General features: G+C 33.6%; 1 protein-coding gene across 1 annotated transcript in view; it reads right to left on the minus strand.

Moving 5' to 3' along the window:
- LOC145263661 (hypoxanthine-guanine phosphoribosyltransferase-like) overlaps nt 1-6,011 on the minus strand; it is an 80,919-nt gene extending 74,908 nt beyond the window's left edge. Inside the window, exon 1 of the mRNA XM_080120533.1 lies at nt 5,817-6,011. Coding sequence (XP_079976659.1) covers nt 5,817-5,870 — 54 coding nt within the window. The 5' untranslated portion in view covers nt 5,871-6,011. The remainder of the gene's footprint in view (nt 1-5,816) is intronic.
- Between the last annotated feature and the right edge of the window lie 8,162 nt (nt 6,012-14,173).

Raw genomic sequence — 14,173 nt, forward strand, 5'->3', positions numbered from 1 at the left:
CAAATAAAATTTCATGTGCTTACACATTAATACATTAAAATTGTTTTGTTTTTTTTGTTTTTTTGTAAATTAAAAGATTATCATTCGCAGAATCCCTCCTCACATCACTGTAAAAAAGAGTTATGTCAAGATTCTTTCCAACTCCAAAAAAGAAACTTTTACAATGACAACTTTAAAAGGTTTTCGGAGGAGGCGATGCTGAAAACGAATATAACATTTAAAAGTGATGCAGAAAAATAGTTTTCATGATATGAAGAAATTACTTTTAAAAAAGTGAAGATTTTTTTTAAACAGATAAAGTCTTACTAATTGCTTCATAATCTAACAAGAATATTGTTTCCTTTGAAATAGAATTTCTAATCATCAAACCAAAATATATTAAGACTGAATATAGCCTCATCCTCAAATGGCATCATTTTGAGTGGCCGATCCTTCTTAGACAAGAGATAAATCTAGGTTGTCCTTAATGGCCGTCGTACATTGGTGTGAGCTTTTTCATATTTCTTTGTTGTGAGCTTATTTCTTCCAAAACACTAGTTCTACATCGTTTTTTTTTTTCATAGTTATTTTCTCCCCCCCCCCCTTTTTTTTCGTTTTGTGTATTTCTCTTTTCCTGTTTTTTTTCCCCCATTTTGTCTTTTCCCTCTTACGATAGTTCTTTCTCCCGTCCCCATGTTAAGAATGGCTTTCAAAATAATAACGTTATTATTTCAGCACGGACCAATCACCAGTATCTTATTTTCTTGAATAAAAAAAAAAACATACTCGACGAGAACACGACTGTTTTTGTTGTTTTTATTCAAAATAAAAAATAAAAATAACTAATCTCCGGCTAAAAAAATCCATCTAAAAAAAAACAAAAAAAAAAACTACTTGTCTGCCCTGAATAGAAATTTCTTATTAATGTTCTATTTTAGCATCGGAAAATGTATAACGTTGTATTCAAACCAAAAAAATTTTCCGACGCTAAAATAGGACATTGCTGTGTTGCTGTGATATTCATTTTCAGCATACACGAAAACCTGTAATGTCGTCATCGAGTTGGAAAGAAAGTAAAAATTTATCACCCCCTTTTAAGACGGGAATATTCACTGGTCACGTGAGTGAGAGGGTCACAAAATTATAATTCAAAACTGATCTCCGACGATAAAAGCGATTAAAATTTTTTTTTTAATCTGAAAGTTTGTAATCGATGAGATTAACATGAAAAAAAAAGAAAAAAAGAAAAAAAAAAAAAAAAAGCGTAAATTATGGAATTTAGGGGGGTGGGGCACAATTCCTAAACGTCCGCCAATAATTAATTTTATCTATCTATATATCTATAAAAGTGAACGTGTCTGTCTGTCTGTCTGTCTGTGTACATTTCCCTACGCAATAACTCTCTCAATTTTTAGTCTATAGACTCGAAATTTGAAATACCGGGTACTGAGATTTGGGAAAATCGATGTGATGGGTGTCAGCCAGAAATTTGGCTGTTAAGGGGTCAAATTTCAACGATTTGACCTTTAAGAACTCTACCAAACTCCTCCGACAATTTTGGGTCTAGACACTTGAAATTTTAGATTTAGGTTCCTTGAACATGGATCTAACTTAATAAAGTGATTTGAGCCCGAAACAATAAATTTTAAGGGGTCAAAGTTTTAAAAAATTAACCATTTTTTGTTTTTTTTGCTTTTTTTTGCACAGCATACACCTCCAAACACCCGAGCAACGCCGGGCACCCCTGCTAGTATATCTATAAAAGTGAAAGTGTGTGTGTGTACATATCCCTACACAATATCTCTGTCAATCTTCAGTCTCGAAATTTGATATACAGGGTATCGAGATTTGGGAAAATCTTTGTAATCAGTTTTTGGCCAAAAATTTTGCTGTTAAGGGGTCAAAGTTCAATGTTTGAGAACTCTACCGAACTCCTCCGCCAATTTTGGGTCTAAACAGTTGAAATGTTAGATATAGGTTCCTTGGACATGGATCTAACTTAGTAACTTGATTTGAGCCCCAAACAAATGTTAAAGGGTCATAATAGGAGTCAAAATTAAATAAAAAAATTGACCTCTGCGGTCTCTTCCAAATTATTCAGACAATTTCTGGTCTAAACATTTGAAATTTTACATAAAGGGTATTCAGAGATGGGGCAAGCTTTTTAAGCGCTTTGGGTCGAAAATTTGAGCTACTAATGTATGTTTGCATGTGTGCCTAAAACTTTCGACAGAGGCGACGGATTTTCACAAGATCAGTATCGTTTTGAAGTTCGCCCCTTTCAGACGACAAATATCGAAAAATTGGCTAAAAACATTAATTTCTTCACCTTAAACTGGGCACTTTTCTGCAGGGAGGAGTCGCTTTTTTCGCCCCCCCTTTTCGATTGTCTAGCCTTAATTTAAACCTACGTCACTTCCGGTTTACCAGTGGTCGTAACAGCAAAGACGTCACGTTTTTCCCCCCATTCTTTTCCTCCTTCGCGGACGGGTTAGAGCCTGCCTGCTACCACTTTTTTTTTTTTTTTTTTTTTTTTGCTCAACATACACCTCCAAACACCAGGCAACGCCGGGCTGAAATGCTAGTAGCTAAATATTTAGAGATTTATAAAGAATCGGAATCTGGAATTTAGTACGGAATCGGGAAAAATATTGGAATCGTCGCATAAAATAGGAAATAACCTGAAAAGGATCGCGATATGTAAAAAAAGAAAAAAGTGGTTGTGCACTTTTGCCACCATGCTATTTTAAAATAGTTTTTCAGGTTAAATTCAAACTTCACGATGTTTTTATTATTAAATTGTTAGGTGGAAGCACAGAATAATTACAAAACACCCTCCCATTCCCATGTTAAGAATGGCTTTCAAAATAACGTTATTATTTCAGCACAGTGTGGCAAAAGTGTGCACAACTGCACAAGTACAAAAGAAAAAAATATTTCATAAAAAAGAGAATAAGGATTTTTCTCCATTAGTAATAGTAAAATCTACTTCTAATAAAAGTCCTTTCGTGGTTCACGGGCAAAATTCCAACAAAATGAAAACGTGATACACACATCGACTTGGGAGAGGGGTAGAAAAAACAAAGCTATTTAAGGTTAACTTTTTTTTTTTTTTTAGGGTAAGGGTAAACCTGTAGAACAACACACACACCCTCATATAATATACCCTCATATAATATACCCTCCAGAGTTCAGCTTTGTTCAAATACTGCACGTTTTTGTTTACTTTTGTTCACGATGAATGCCATGAAAAAGTCCCTTCTGATTAATGTTTCTCAGTTTTAAAATAAGCAAACTAACTTTGCTGTTTTTCAATATATAATTTTTTATTTTTTTACTGGTAAACATTAATCAAAAGAGACCTTTTCAGGGTATTTATTGTGAAGCAGAACGGTCAGCAGTGCTGACCGTTCTGCTTCAGCAGTTCGGGACGATTAAAGTAAATTTCAATGAAACGAGTCAAGTCAAGAATATTTGGCGCTTAGGACGAGATTTTGATAACCGGAGTTTTCACATAAAAAAAACAAAAAAAAAAAACGATGGTTTCTGCTAATTTTTTGTCAATTCTAATAAATTACGATAGTAGCTTCCAAATTATGCAGTCGATATGACTAAATTATTAAAAGAACAGCTTTAATCGTGTTAGCAGGTGAAAAATTGCGGTCATCTTGTTTAAATCGAAACGGTAAATTACCTCCCCTTTGAATTCCCGTATCTTAAGATCATTTTCATCAAATTCTATTTTTTATTTTCTTTAATAATTTTCTACCTTATCGATTTTCGTCATTAATCATCTTAAAAATACTAAGATACCATTGTTTTCATATGAAATTCAGTTTTACGATTTCTGAAATTTCGTCCTAATAGTGTAGAAGGGTTTGTATTACTGTACACATAGATTCGAAAAAGTTGTCAAAAAACAAGTTATCAAAGGCAAGATAAGTTACTTTTCTACCTAACTGGATATATTTTTTGTGTTTTTATTCAGTGTAACATGTTTATTCAGCTCGAAAAACATGCAGTGTTTACCGATGTATTGGAAAATTCAAAATGGCAGCCGACTCTCTCTCGGAGAGGGTACGTTTGGGAAAAGGTATTATAAATAATAAACTAGACAAAATACTGTTAGAAATTCGCTCAATATATGTTACCGTGACATAAGTTGACATGTATTCGGTTGTTTTCTAACAGTATTTTGTCTAGTTTATTATTTATAATACCTTTTCCCAAACGTACCCTCTCCGAGAGAGAGTCGGCTGCCATTTTGAATTTTCCAATACATCGGTAAACACTGCATGTTTTTCGGGCTGAATAAACATGTTACACTGAATAAAAACACAAAAAATATATCCAGTTAGGTAGAAAAGTAACTTATCTTGCCTTTGATAACATTTATTTGTTCTATATTTGTTTTTTGACAACTTTTTCGAATCTATGTGTACAGTAATACAAACCCCTGTTTTGAAATAACGTGGTGCAACAACCCTGCTGCAACATTCCCTTATAAATTGAACTTAAATTGTTTCAAAATTAATTCGAATTACAAAAATGAGAATTTTATTAAGTGCAAAAACAAAATATTTTTTCAAACTTTAAAATTTTAACAAAAATCTTTAAAATGCCATCAGAATATATTGTAGCTTTTAACATCATTTTACACTTAAAAGTTTGAAACATTAATTTATGATTAGTTTTAAAAATAAAAATTTAAACTAACGCCAATTTCCAACATCAAAATATTTTTAAAAATTTATCGATTTGTTGGTGCTTCTACAGAATTTGAACCAGACTTGTTGAACTAAACTTAGTTGAGTTTGGAGTTTTAAAAAGTTCTGTTCAAATTTTGTAGAAGACCCTTTAAACTATCTGAACATCATATTCCATATTTTAAATATACGGATATTTTGCAGGATTTAAAAACTATATTTGTTTGAGAAATATTTTTAACATTTTCAAAATAGGATAGTTTCAAATATTAACTTTATTCATACGCAAATGTTTAAATTTTATTTTTCTGCAGAGAAATTTTTTTTGCTGATTTACTTTCAATTAAAAATAAAAAAGAATTAGTAAAACCAAGTTAATTTTGCCGATAACATCAGCAAAATAAATTAATATGAAATCTTGTACTTGTGTAGTTTATGGTCCGTATTGAAATGTTTTTTATTTAGAAAACCATTCTTAACATGAGGCGGCTTTGTTAACTTATGCACTTTCACCTAGCAATTTAATAAAATGATACCATAAAAACCAAATGTGAGAATGTGATTAAAAAAAAAAAGTGTTAATCACACAAGTCCCAAATAAAAAGGTAACACTGTGGACCACCACGTGTCGATAATTCGTGTTTGGCCATTCTCCGCTTTTTGTTGCAGTTTTTAATTTTAAATAAATAGCTTATATAACAATTTTAAATTAAAACATTGTAAACTAACTCAATTTAAATTTGTTTTAAGTTATTAATCAAGCCATATTTTAACTAATTTTAATAATTCTCGGTAAATTATTATAATTTACTTGTGACGGAATAGATCATTACATTTCGCTTTTTGTAAAAACCGATCATCTTGGAATCTTTATTTACAACAAAATGAATCGATTTCGCTGGGAAATTAATTAACATTTCTAAGTTTGTATAAATTAAAAAGACGATATTTTATAATGATAAATAAAATAAACGAATCAGAGAATTTTTTTTATAATTAAAAACGAAAAGACTCGTATTTTCTTCAACTGTTATTGTATTATTATTGACATTATTTACGCAGTCGTAAGTAGGCATATATATAATTTGGTATTTAAAGGTCGATTAAGAGAAGGACATCGTTTTCACTTACCACAATGCCAATATCTGGCCTTCCTTTTTGGGTTCCGTTTTCAGATAAAGCCATTGTTTTGCTGTTAATTCATCAAATTCTAGAAATGGAAAATACACAAATGAAAGCGACGAACGTCTCCGTCTCCTGTCAGCAAGTTTCAGTCAGAACAAGAAGCTCGTGCCGCGTATTCCGCAATCTTATTCTCCTATTCGATTCTTATTCCGTATGAATTCGGCTATTCCATTATTCTTTCTTTTCTTTCTTTTTTTTTTTCTTGAAAACTATATCTTCCAACATATTTTGCCAATATTTTAATTTAATTAATTATTATAATTTCATGAAATTATTTTATTACAACAAAAAAAAAACGTTTTTCTGTTTATGTTTAATTATGATTAAAACTAATATTTATTATTCACTTATACCCTTATTCGTTTATTCCAGTTTTAATTTATTCATGAATCTTCATTTTATAGTGTTAAAAAGACACAAGACCTCCTATGACCCATTGGGTCAGTCCGTGACCTTCGTAAATAGTAGGCCTAATCACTAAAAATGGCGTCGTGTCTGAGATCCGATCAAGCTGTCGAACAGTCAAACTGTCGATAATGAATGAGAGCTTTTTACAAAAACTTTAAAAAAGAAAAAAATAAGAAGAAACTGAAATTGAACTTAGTTGATACTAATTTAAATAAAGAAAAATGAGAATTGTTTCATCAGTTTAAAAGACTAAAATTAGTTTATTATTTACTTTTAAAAAATGAATTAAAAAGAGAAAAAGGAACACGATTCAATTTATACTGAAACTAAAATTTAATCAAAATAAATTAAAAATCAAAACCAAAAATTATCTATGAAATATATTGAAAGCAAGAGATAAATAATGTAAAAACTCAATTATGAATTAAGGAAATAAACAAATAATAATTGAATGAACAAATTAAAATCGAACAATAAATAATTTTTTTAATTAAAATGATTTAAACTCAGAGAAATAATTTAATTACAAAGTGCAGAAATATATCTTTAGAGATGTGCTGTCAAAATTATTGTCCAGCTTTATTTAGCATGCAGCGCACACACAGACACAATGTTGCATTCAGCAGTTGCATTTTCAGCCCATAGGTGACGATATCGATTTCCTTTTCATTTTCTTTCTCTCTCGTTGTCCTGAACATACATGCTAAGAGCACACTCTTTGTGACTTTCTTATGTGTTGCATGTAATAAATGCCCACATTTGGCGGGTTACTCAAGTTAATGAACGTGGTTTCTTTATTTGTTGTTCATCTGTAAAGGTTATTTTTCCGACGTGATAGACAACATTCAACAGCTCCACCACAAATGATGACCCAGCAACGTGATATTAACTTGCAACCATTGTTAATACATGCTACAAATCCTTTGATAAGATGGTGAATCCCCTGTGACAACAAATGGCGTCTCCCTGTTTGAGTAGGATTTTCTTTTTCTCAAGTGTTCATTCATCTGCCACATAACTTCTTACTGCATGTATGCTGTCGAAGTAATACCTCAGTATTTTTCTAAAATGTAGATATTTTAGAAGAAGAAAAACACAACCAAAAAGTTATTGGACACAAAATTCCATCAAAGAAACCACAAAAACCTCGCAACATGAGGAAAACTCATTTCAAGATATTTCCATACAACATGCAAATGCCACGTATTTCTACTTTCACCACGCAAAAATTCTCTTCCTCGGTCTAAAAGTATTCCTTCATTATGGAAGCATTGCCCACAGAGGTCGCTGAGGAGATTGAGGAGATTTTGGCAGCCCCACTCAGTGAGGATCCACATGAAACCTTGAAACAAACTATTTTGGAGTGCAATGGTATTTCAGAAACAATCTGGCTGAAGCAGCTTTTCAATTATCTATCTTGTAAACATTCCCAACTTTTATGGCAGATGAGAGATCTTCTAGAACATTGCATGATAGATGACCATTTGCTCTAACAATTGTGGTTGGACAAATTGCCACAACAGTTGTCCCAACTGCTGTCCATTGTAATAGTTATCAGCAATGTGGTCCACTATTACAATCGGACATCACCGTGCCTCAGCAGTACCCACCATTATGACCACAGTTATTTCTTCAGTTTCTACACCCAGTTACAACCTGAAACCGGTAGGAATCACCGCCTTCACCAAGACGATAAAAGCTCTTCTGGTGGACAGACCTTCATATCCCAGCCATAGATTCAACTTTCAAGGCAGACGTCCAATACAGCGATGCAGGTCAACCTTAAGATCTGCCTGGTATAACTATCACCAGAGATTTGCGAAAAAGCTACGAAAATGCGACCAATCATGCTCGTTTAAGAAAACAAATCATTTGAGCGGATAAATCAGGGTGATTGTGTGTGTGTGTGTGTGTGTGTGTGTGTGTGTGTGTGTGTGTGTGTGTGATTGTGTGTGTGTGTGTGTGTGTGTGTGTGTGTGTGTGTGTGTGTGTGTGTGTGTGTGTGATTGTGTGTGTGTGTGTGTGTGTGTGTGATTGTGTGTGTTTCCTTGTATTGGTTTGTAGAATGTATGTTATATGTCTAATAGTTTTATAACATTATAAGTTTATTTGCTTGCTTAAGAAAGAAAATGTGATACAAGGTCGTTTTTAATGTGTGTGTGGTGGTGATGGGGCAGGGGAACCAGCTCCTCTGAAACAAGAGTAATTGGTAGGGATGCTTTCATTTTATTTTTATTTTTTGGATTGAAATCAAAATTAAATGAAAACACTCCACCACCACGACACACACATTAAAAACAACCTTGCATCACATTTGAAAGATGTTTGGTTGGCTTTAGACATTATTAATTTTCTCCAGAGAACTAATTTATCTGGGCTGGATCTGTCAGCTTGAATTGGACACTTATCTATATAATTCATTTTTACATTTCAAAAGAACATAATTGATAATTAGAACGCTGGCAAAGCCAGGCTTGTATGACCTACCCTTGCCCATAAAATAGAAACTCCAAGTGAAAAAATCTTCTCTCTTATGGTGACAAAAACGAGAGAGAGAGAGAGAGAGAGAGAGAGAGAGAGAGAGAGAGAGAGATTGATGGATGGATAGATAGATAGAGAGAGAGAGAGAGAGAGAGGGGGGAAGAGAGAGAGAGAGAGAGATGCAAAAAGGAAAGAAACATAAATATTGTTAAGTTCACCAATAGTTTCAATTTTTAGGATAGTAAAAGTTTTAGTAGCTCTAAAAACCCATTAGTGTGAAAATTGTGTTGCCACACAGACTTGGAGCCTGCTCATCTTGTACATCTCAGAGCTAAAATTGACGTTATGTGTGTGATTTCAGTGACCAGTGAATGCCTGAATACCTTTAAGGATTCCCAGATTAGATGAAGAATTATAAGTATTATGGAAGAGAACCAAAACGGATCGTATTATTTGGTCAGTTTCACAATGTGGCCAGAAATTGTGAAGTGCAGACATTCGACAGCAACAAATATGATAAATGCACTTAACAAACTTTAGTCAGCAACAATAGAATTCAGTTCATGGGAAAAGAATTTAGGAATTTTGCAAATCATTGTCATTTGAGTGCATGACAATGCCAAGATCTAAAGGAATGGCAGGAAAAATTGTGGACACATTCAAACGAACTCTGAAGAAGAATCAAGGCGTGGACACAAATGAATGAAGTATTCAGAAATTTTTATTTACAGAATCACACTAAACCTAAATACAAAGTAACATTTATGGCTAGCAGAATTAATGTTCACAAAAAAATATGCTCTGTGTGATAAGCTGTTACCTATTTTGGCAAAGAAACTATTAATAAAGAAAAATAGATGACTCAAATCTATTGGAATCAGTTGAAATCCAGGCAGACAACATGGAAAATACTGAAGATATTCCAATGGAAGTCCTATATGACTCGTTTTAAATTCCTGTCCCAATAAGTTATCAGTCATCATAACAAGAAAAAAGTGAATATATTTTATGAGAAAATTTAGCTCGGGGGGTGGAGGTGAGGGTGATGTCATGAATATTGTGATGTGCCCCTTCTGAGGTTATCCGATCATGATAATTAATTAAAAAAACAAATTTCCTCAGGTTGCGGGGAAGGATGCAAGGAGCTACGCGCCAGTCCATATTTAATTGACTTCCTCTATCAAAAAGAGCATTTTAAATGGGGGTAATAATTATATGCTCTTCTCGACTTAAACATGAACTATAGGCTTGTGTGTTTTATAAAATAGATATCAGATGAATAGATAGATTTATTTAGCAGTCGGTTGTTCTGTTGCTGTAAGAAATGGTAGGTCAGAAAAGTTTCAGCCTATATTTTTAACATGAAAAGATAATCAATTCAACATGTATATATATATATATATATATATATATATATATATATATATATATATATATTCATTTTATTTTAATGAATAGAATCAAAGAACGAATAGGTAATATATACAAATTTCCAAAGATGATAATATATATATAAGTTCGTAAGTCTTTCTTCTCTTTTTCTTTTTTCCTTTCTCTTTCTTTTTAAGCTCCCAATAACAAAAAAAGGCAAATTCACAACAGAAATAACTTACAGAGTTGCTCCCCTTTATGTCATTTGGAAGACAAATTTATAACAGAAATAATTTACAGAGTTGCGCCCCTTACATAAATATTCTCTTTTGTTTTATTTCTTTGTTTATATTTTTCCTTTTTCTCTTTTATTATTTTTCTTTTTTCATTCGATTGATATTTTTTTTTCATCAAACCCTTGCAAGATTTCTGAGTTTTCGACATTTATTAGTTCTCTCACATTGGTTCGATATATATATCTTTATGACTAACAAATGAGAAGAGTAAAAGATAGAACACCTTTAGTTTATGCTGGTTGACAACAAATATGTTTTTTTTCTTTTCATATTTCTCGTGTTGTTGTCTTTTTTTATCAGCGGAGTTGCATGGATGTCTATCCTTCTTAAAATCTTTTCTGCAACTAACTCGTGTTTCAAATTCCTAGCAGTTAATTTTCTTTGAAAGAAACGCTGGTTACATCTTTCTGGATTTTTAATATATCAGCGTTTCTTTTTTTGTTTTTTTTTTTTCACTGTTGCCGTCATCGTCATGGTGATGGATTGGTTTGCCTGCTTGTTTTGATTCCTTCGCGTTTCGGAATTTTAACCATTAAATTTAATTATTTTTGTTAATATGATATTGATATATTTCAATATCGCAACACCCTCACACATTTAAAAAAAAGAAAAATGATTAATTTTTCTTGTACTCCAGTCTCTGGAGTTCAAAATCGATCTAGTGTTTAGTTTTTCTTGACCATTCCGGGGAGTTTTCAATTTCTCCGAATTGCTTTCATGGCATCTAGATAGGCAGTCTGCTACATCGTTCTCCTTTCCTCTCATGTAGTTTATCTCCAAGTTGTATTCTTGTAGACTGAGATACCAGTGCTGTAATCGTCTGTTTTTGTTCCTCATTCTGTTCAAGAAAACTATTGGATTATAGTATGTACTTGAGTGGGACTTTTTCCTGCTATTACGTAAATTTCAAAATTTAATATTGCCAGCACAAGCGCTAATGTTTTTTTTTCTAATGTTGAATAGGCTTTTTGAAATTTATTTAGTTTCTTGGAAAAATAACTGACGGGTTGCAGCTGTCCATCCTGGTCATATTGAGATAATATTACGCTGATTCAATTTTCACTAGCATCCGTGCGTAGGCTAAACGGTTTCTGGAAGTCTGGTGCTAATACCACAGGTTTGTTACTCAAAATGTCTTTTATCATCTTAAAAGATTCTTGACATTCCGGTGTCCATTGGAATCTTATTCCTTTCTTTAAAATGTTCGTCAAGGGAGTTGCTATCCCAGAGAAATTTCGACAGAATTTTTGATAATATCCCGCCATTCCTAAGAATCTTCAGACTCCCTTTACGTTTCTTGGCCTTGGATATTCATTTATGTTTTTTACTTTAACTTCGCTAGAACTAACATGTCAATATTCTACAATGTGCCCCAAGTAATTCACTTTTACTTTCTCAAATTCACTTTTCACCAGGTTGATAGTTAAGTTTGCTTCCTCCAAACGATTAAAGATTTGTCTAATGCTCTTCAGATGTGCTTCCCACATTTCATTATAGATGATAATGTCATCTATATAAACACCAACATTTGGGATGCCTGTTAAATAGTTATTCATTAGATGTATAAAGGTGGCTTGAGAATTTCGCATCCCAAAGAGCATCACATTATAATGATATGTTCCATCTGGAACTATAAATGCGGATTTAAGTTTAGCTTGGTCTGTCAGAGGTATTGACCAGTATCCTTTTAGAAGATCGCACATGGTAATAAATTTCGCCTTTCCAATTTGGTCTATGCAATCTTCCATTCGTGGAATTGGATAGGAGTCTTCTTTGGTGATGTCGTTCAGTTTTCTGTAATCTGTGCAGAATCAAACAGATCCATCCAGTTTGTCCACCAATACACAAGGAGACGCCCACAGTCTTTGGCAGGATTCGATTATTCTGTTTTCCAATATGATCTTTGGTTAATTCAACGTCATGAAATATGGTATTTGTTCTTCTAGGAACATCCGAGAATATTCCTGGAAATTGCTTTATTACCTCGGATAACTCATTTCGTTCCCTTTCTGATAAGTTTTTCTTCTAAGTTTGCCATTATTTTAGAGTTACATAATTTTATTGGGGTGTCCTTGATCAGAACACTTTTATCCATCAGTGTGTCTTTGTTCCGTACTGTTTTGACTTTCCCCACGCGTAATTCAAGTGCGTTTGTTCACTTCCACGTATTTCTTGATCCAATTTATATGGCATAATTGTATCTTATCCCGTCTGTTTGGAATATTCACTTTATAATTCAGGTCGTCAACCTTCTCTGTTATTGTACGAGGGCCTTGGAATTTGGCGTCGAATGGGGACTTTCTTGTTGGTAGGAGAACTATAACTTTTTCGCCCACATCGAATTGCCTGACCTTAGACCTTTTATCATAGAGGCGTCGCATCTTCTTCTGGGACTTGCTCAGGTAGGTTTCTGCCATCCTCCTGGCATCTTTAAATTTTTTCAGCAGGTCTTCGACTCCATTATTTGTTGAGGTGACTTTCCTCGCTTTTCCCATTGTTCTTTACACTTCGCCATCTGATAACTCTTTTCCAATATTCCATCTTCCATGAAATATTGATGAGTGTGTTTTCTATCTGTCAGTTTACCCACTTGCTCATATAGCTTTTTTAAGCTGTTGACGCACCTTTGTGCTTTTTTCAGCTCCTCACATGGTATATTTAGCAACGGAATCTTTTCCTTTATGTTTTGTTTCTTACTTTGCAGGTTATATGTATGCCTGTCTCCCGCATCTATCTGGAATAGTTCAATCTGAGCTTTGTTCTCCAGTAAAATGTCTATATTCTTTATAGGGAATGCCTACGCTGCTCCGACTATTATTTTCTTATTTATCTTCCTTGTTATGAGTTTCATTTCTTTCAGGGGAATTCTCATCGCTTTTCCTCCCACTCCTTGTATTGCTACGAAGCCTATCGTTTGACTGCATAATGCATTTTCCTCTAGAATCAAAGATTGTGCAGCGCCGGTGTCCCTTAATATGGTCACAGGGGTGTTATTTCCTGTTTCATCTTTCCTTTTCTTGTGAAGCGTTGGTAAATCTTATCTTCGTGCGTCGACGATATAACTATTTGCGGTTTGGCCTCTCCTGCTTTTTTCATCTCTGGTTCATGCCCTCACCTGCAGTTAATGGCTATATGCCAAGGCTGTCCGCATCTATAGCACATAGTGTGGTTCGGTTTCTTTGTCGGTGTCGTCCCACCTCCCACCATACTGTCTCTCTTTACAGTTGGTTCTCTCTGATTGTTTGTCCGTTCTGTTAAAGTAGGTTTGTTCTTGCCTCTCTTACAGGTTACTATATATTCATCGGCTAATATTGCTAATTTGCTACCAGAGTTGATTTTCTTTTCATTTAGGTAAATCCGCATTTCCTTTGGTAGTCAATTTAGTATCTCTTCCATCAATACTAGCTGTTTTATTTCTTTGGCGTCGTCTTCCATTCTTTTCGCACTGAACCATTTGTTCACCAATCTTTCCTTCTCGTTGACAAACTCCTTGAACGACTGAACATCAGTCTTCCTTTGCGTTTGGAACTTTTGCCTGTATGCTTTGGGTACAAGTTCGAAGCTCTGCAATATTGTCTTTTTAACTACATCGTAATCTTTACTTTCTTCCGCTGAAAGTGTGGTAAAAGCTTTCTGTGCTTTTCCAACGAGTGCGATCTGTACAAGTATCGCCCACTTGTCTTTCGGACAATTTAAATTGGTTGCCGTATTTTCGAAGTGTTGAAAATACTCGTCTATGTTTACTTC

This window comes from Euprymna scolopes, chromosome 39, assembly GCF_053919585.1.
Source record: "Euprymna scolopes isolate OS-2025 chromosome 39, ASM5391958v1, whole genome shotgun sequence".
NCBI classification, from domain to species: Eukaryota; Metazoa; Mollusca; class Cephalopoda; order Sepiida; family Sepiolidae; genus Euprymna; species Euprymna scolopes.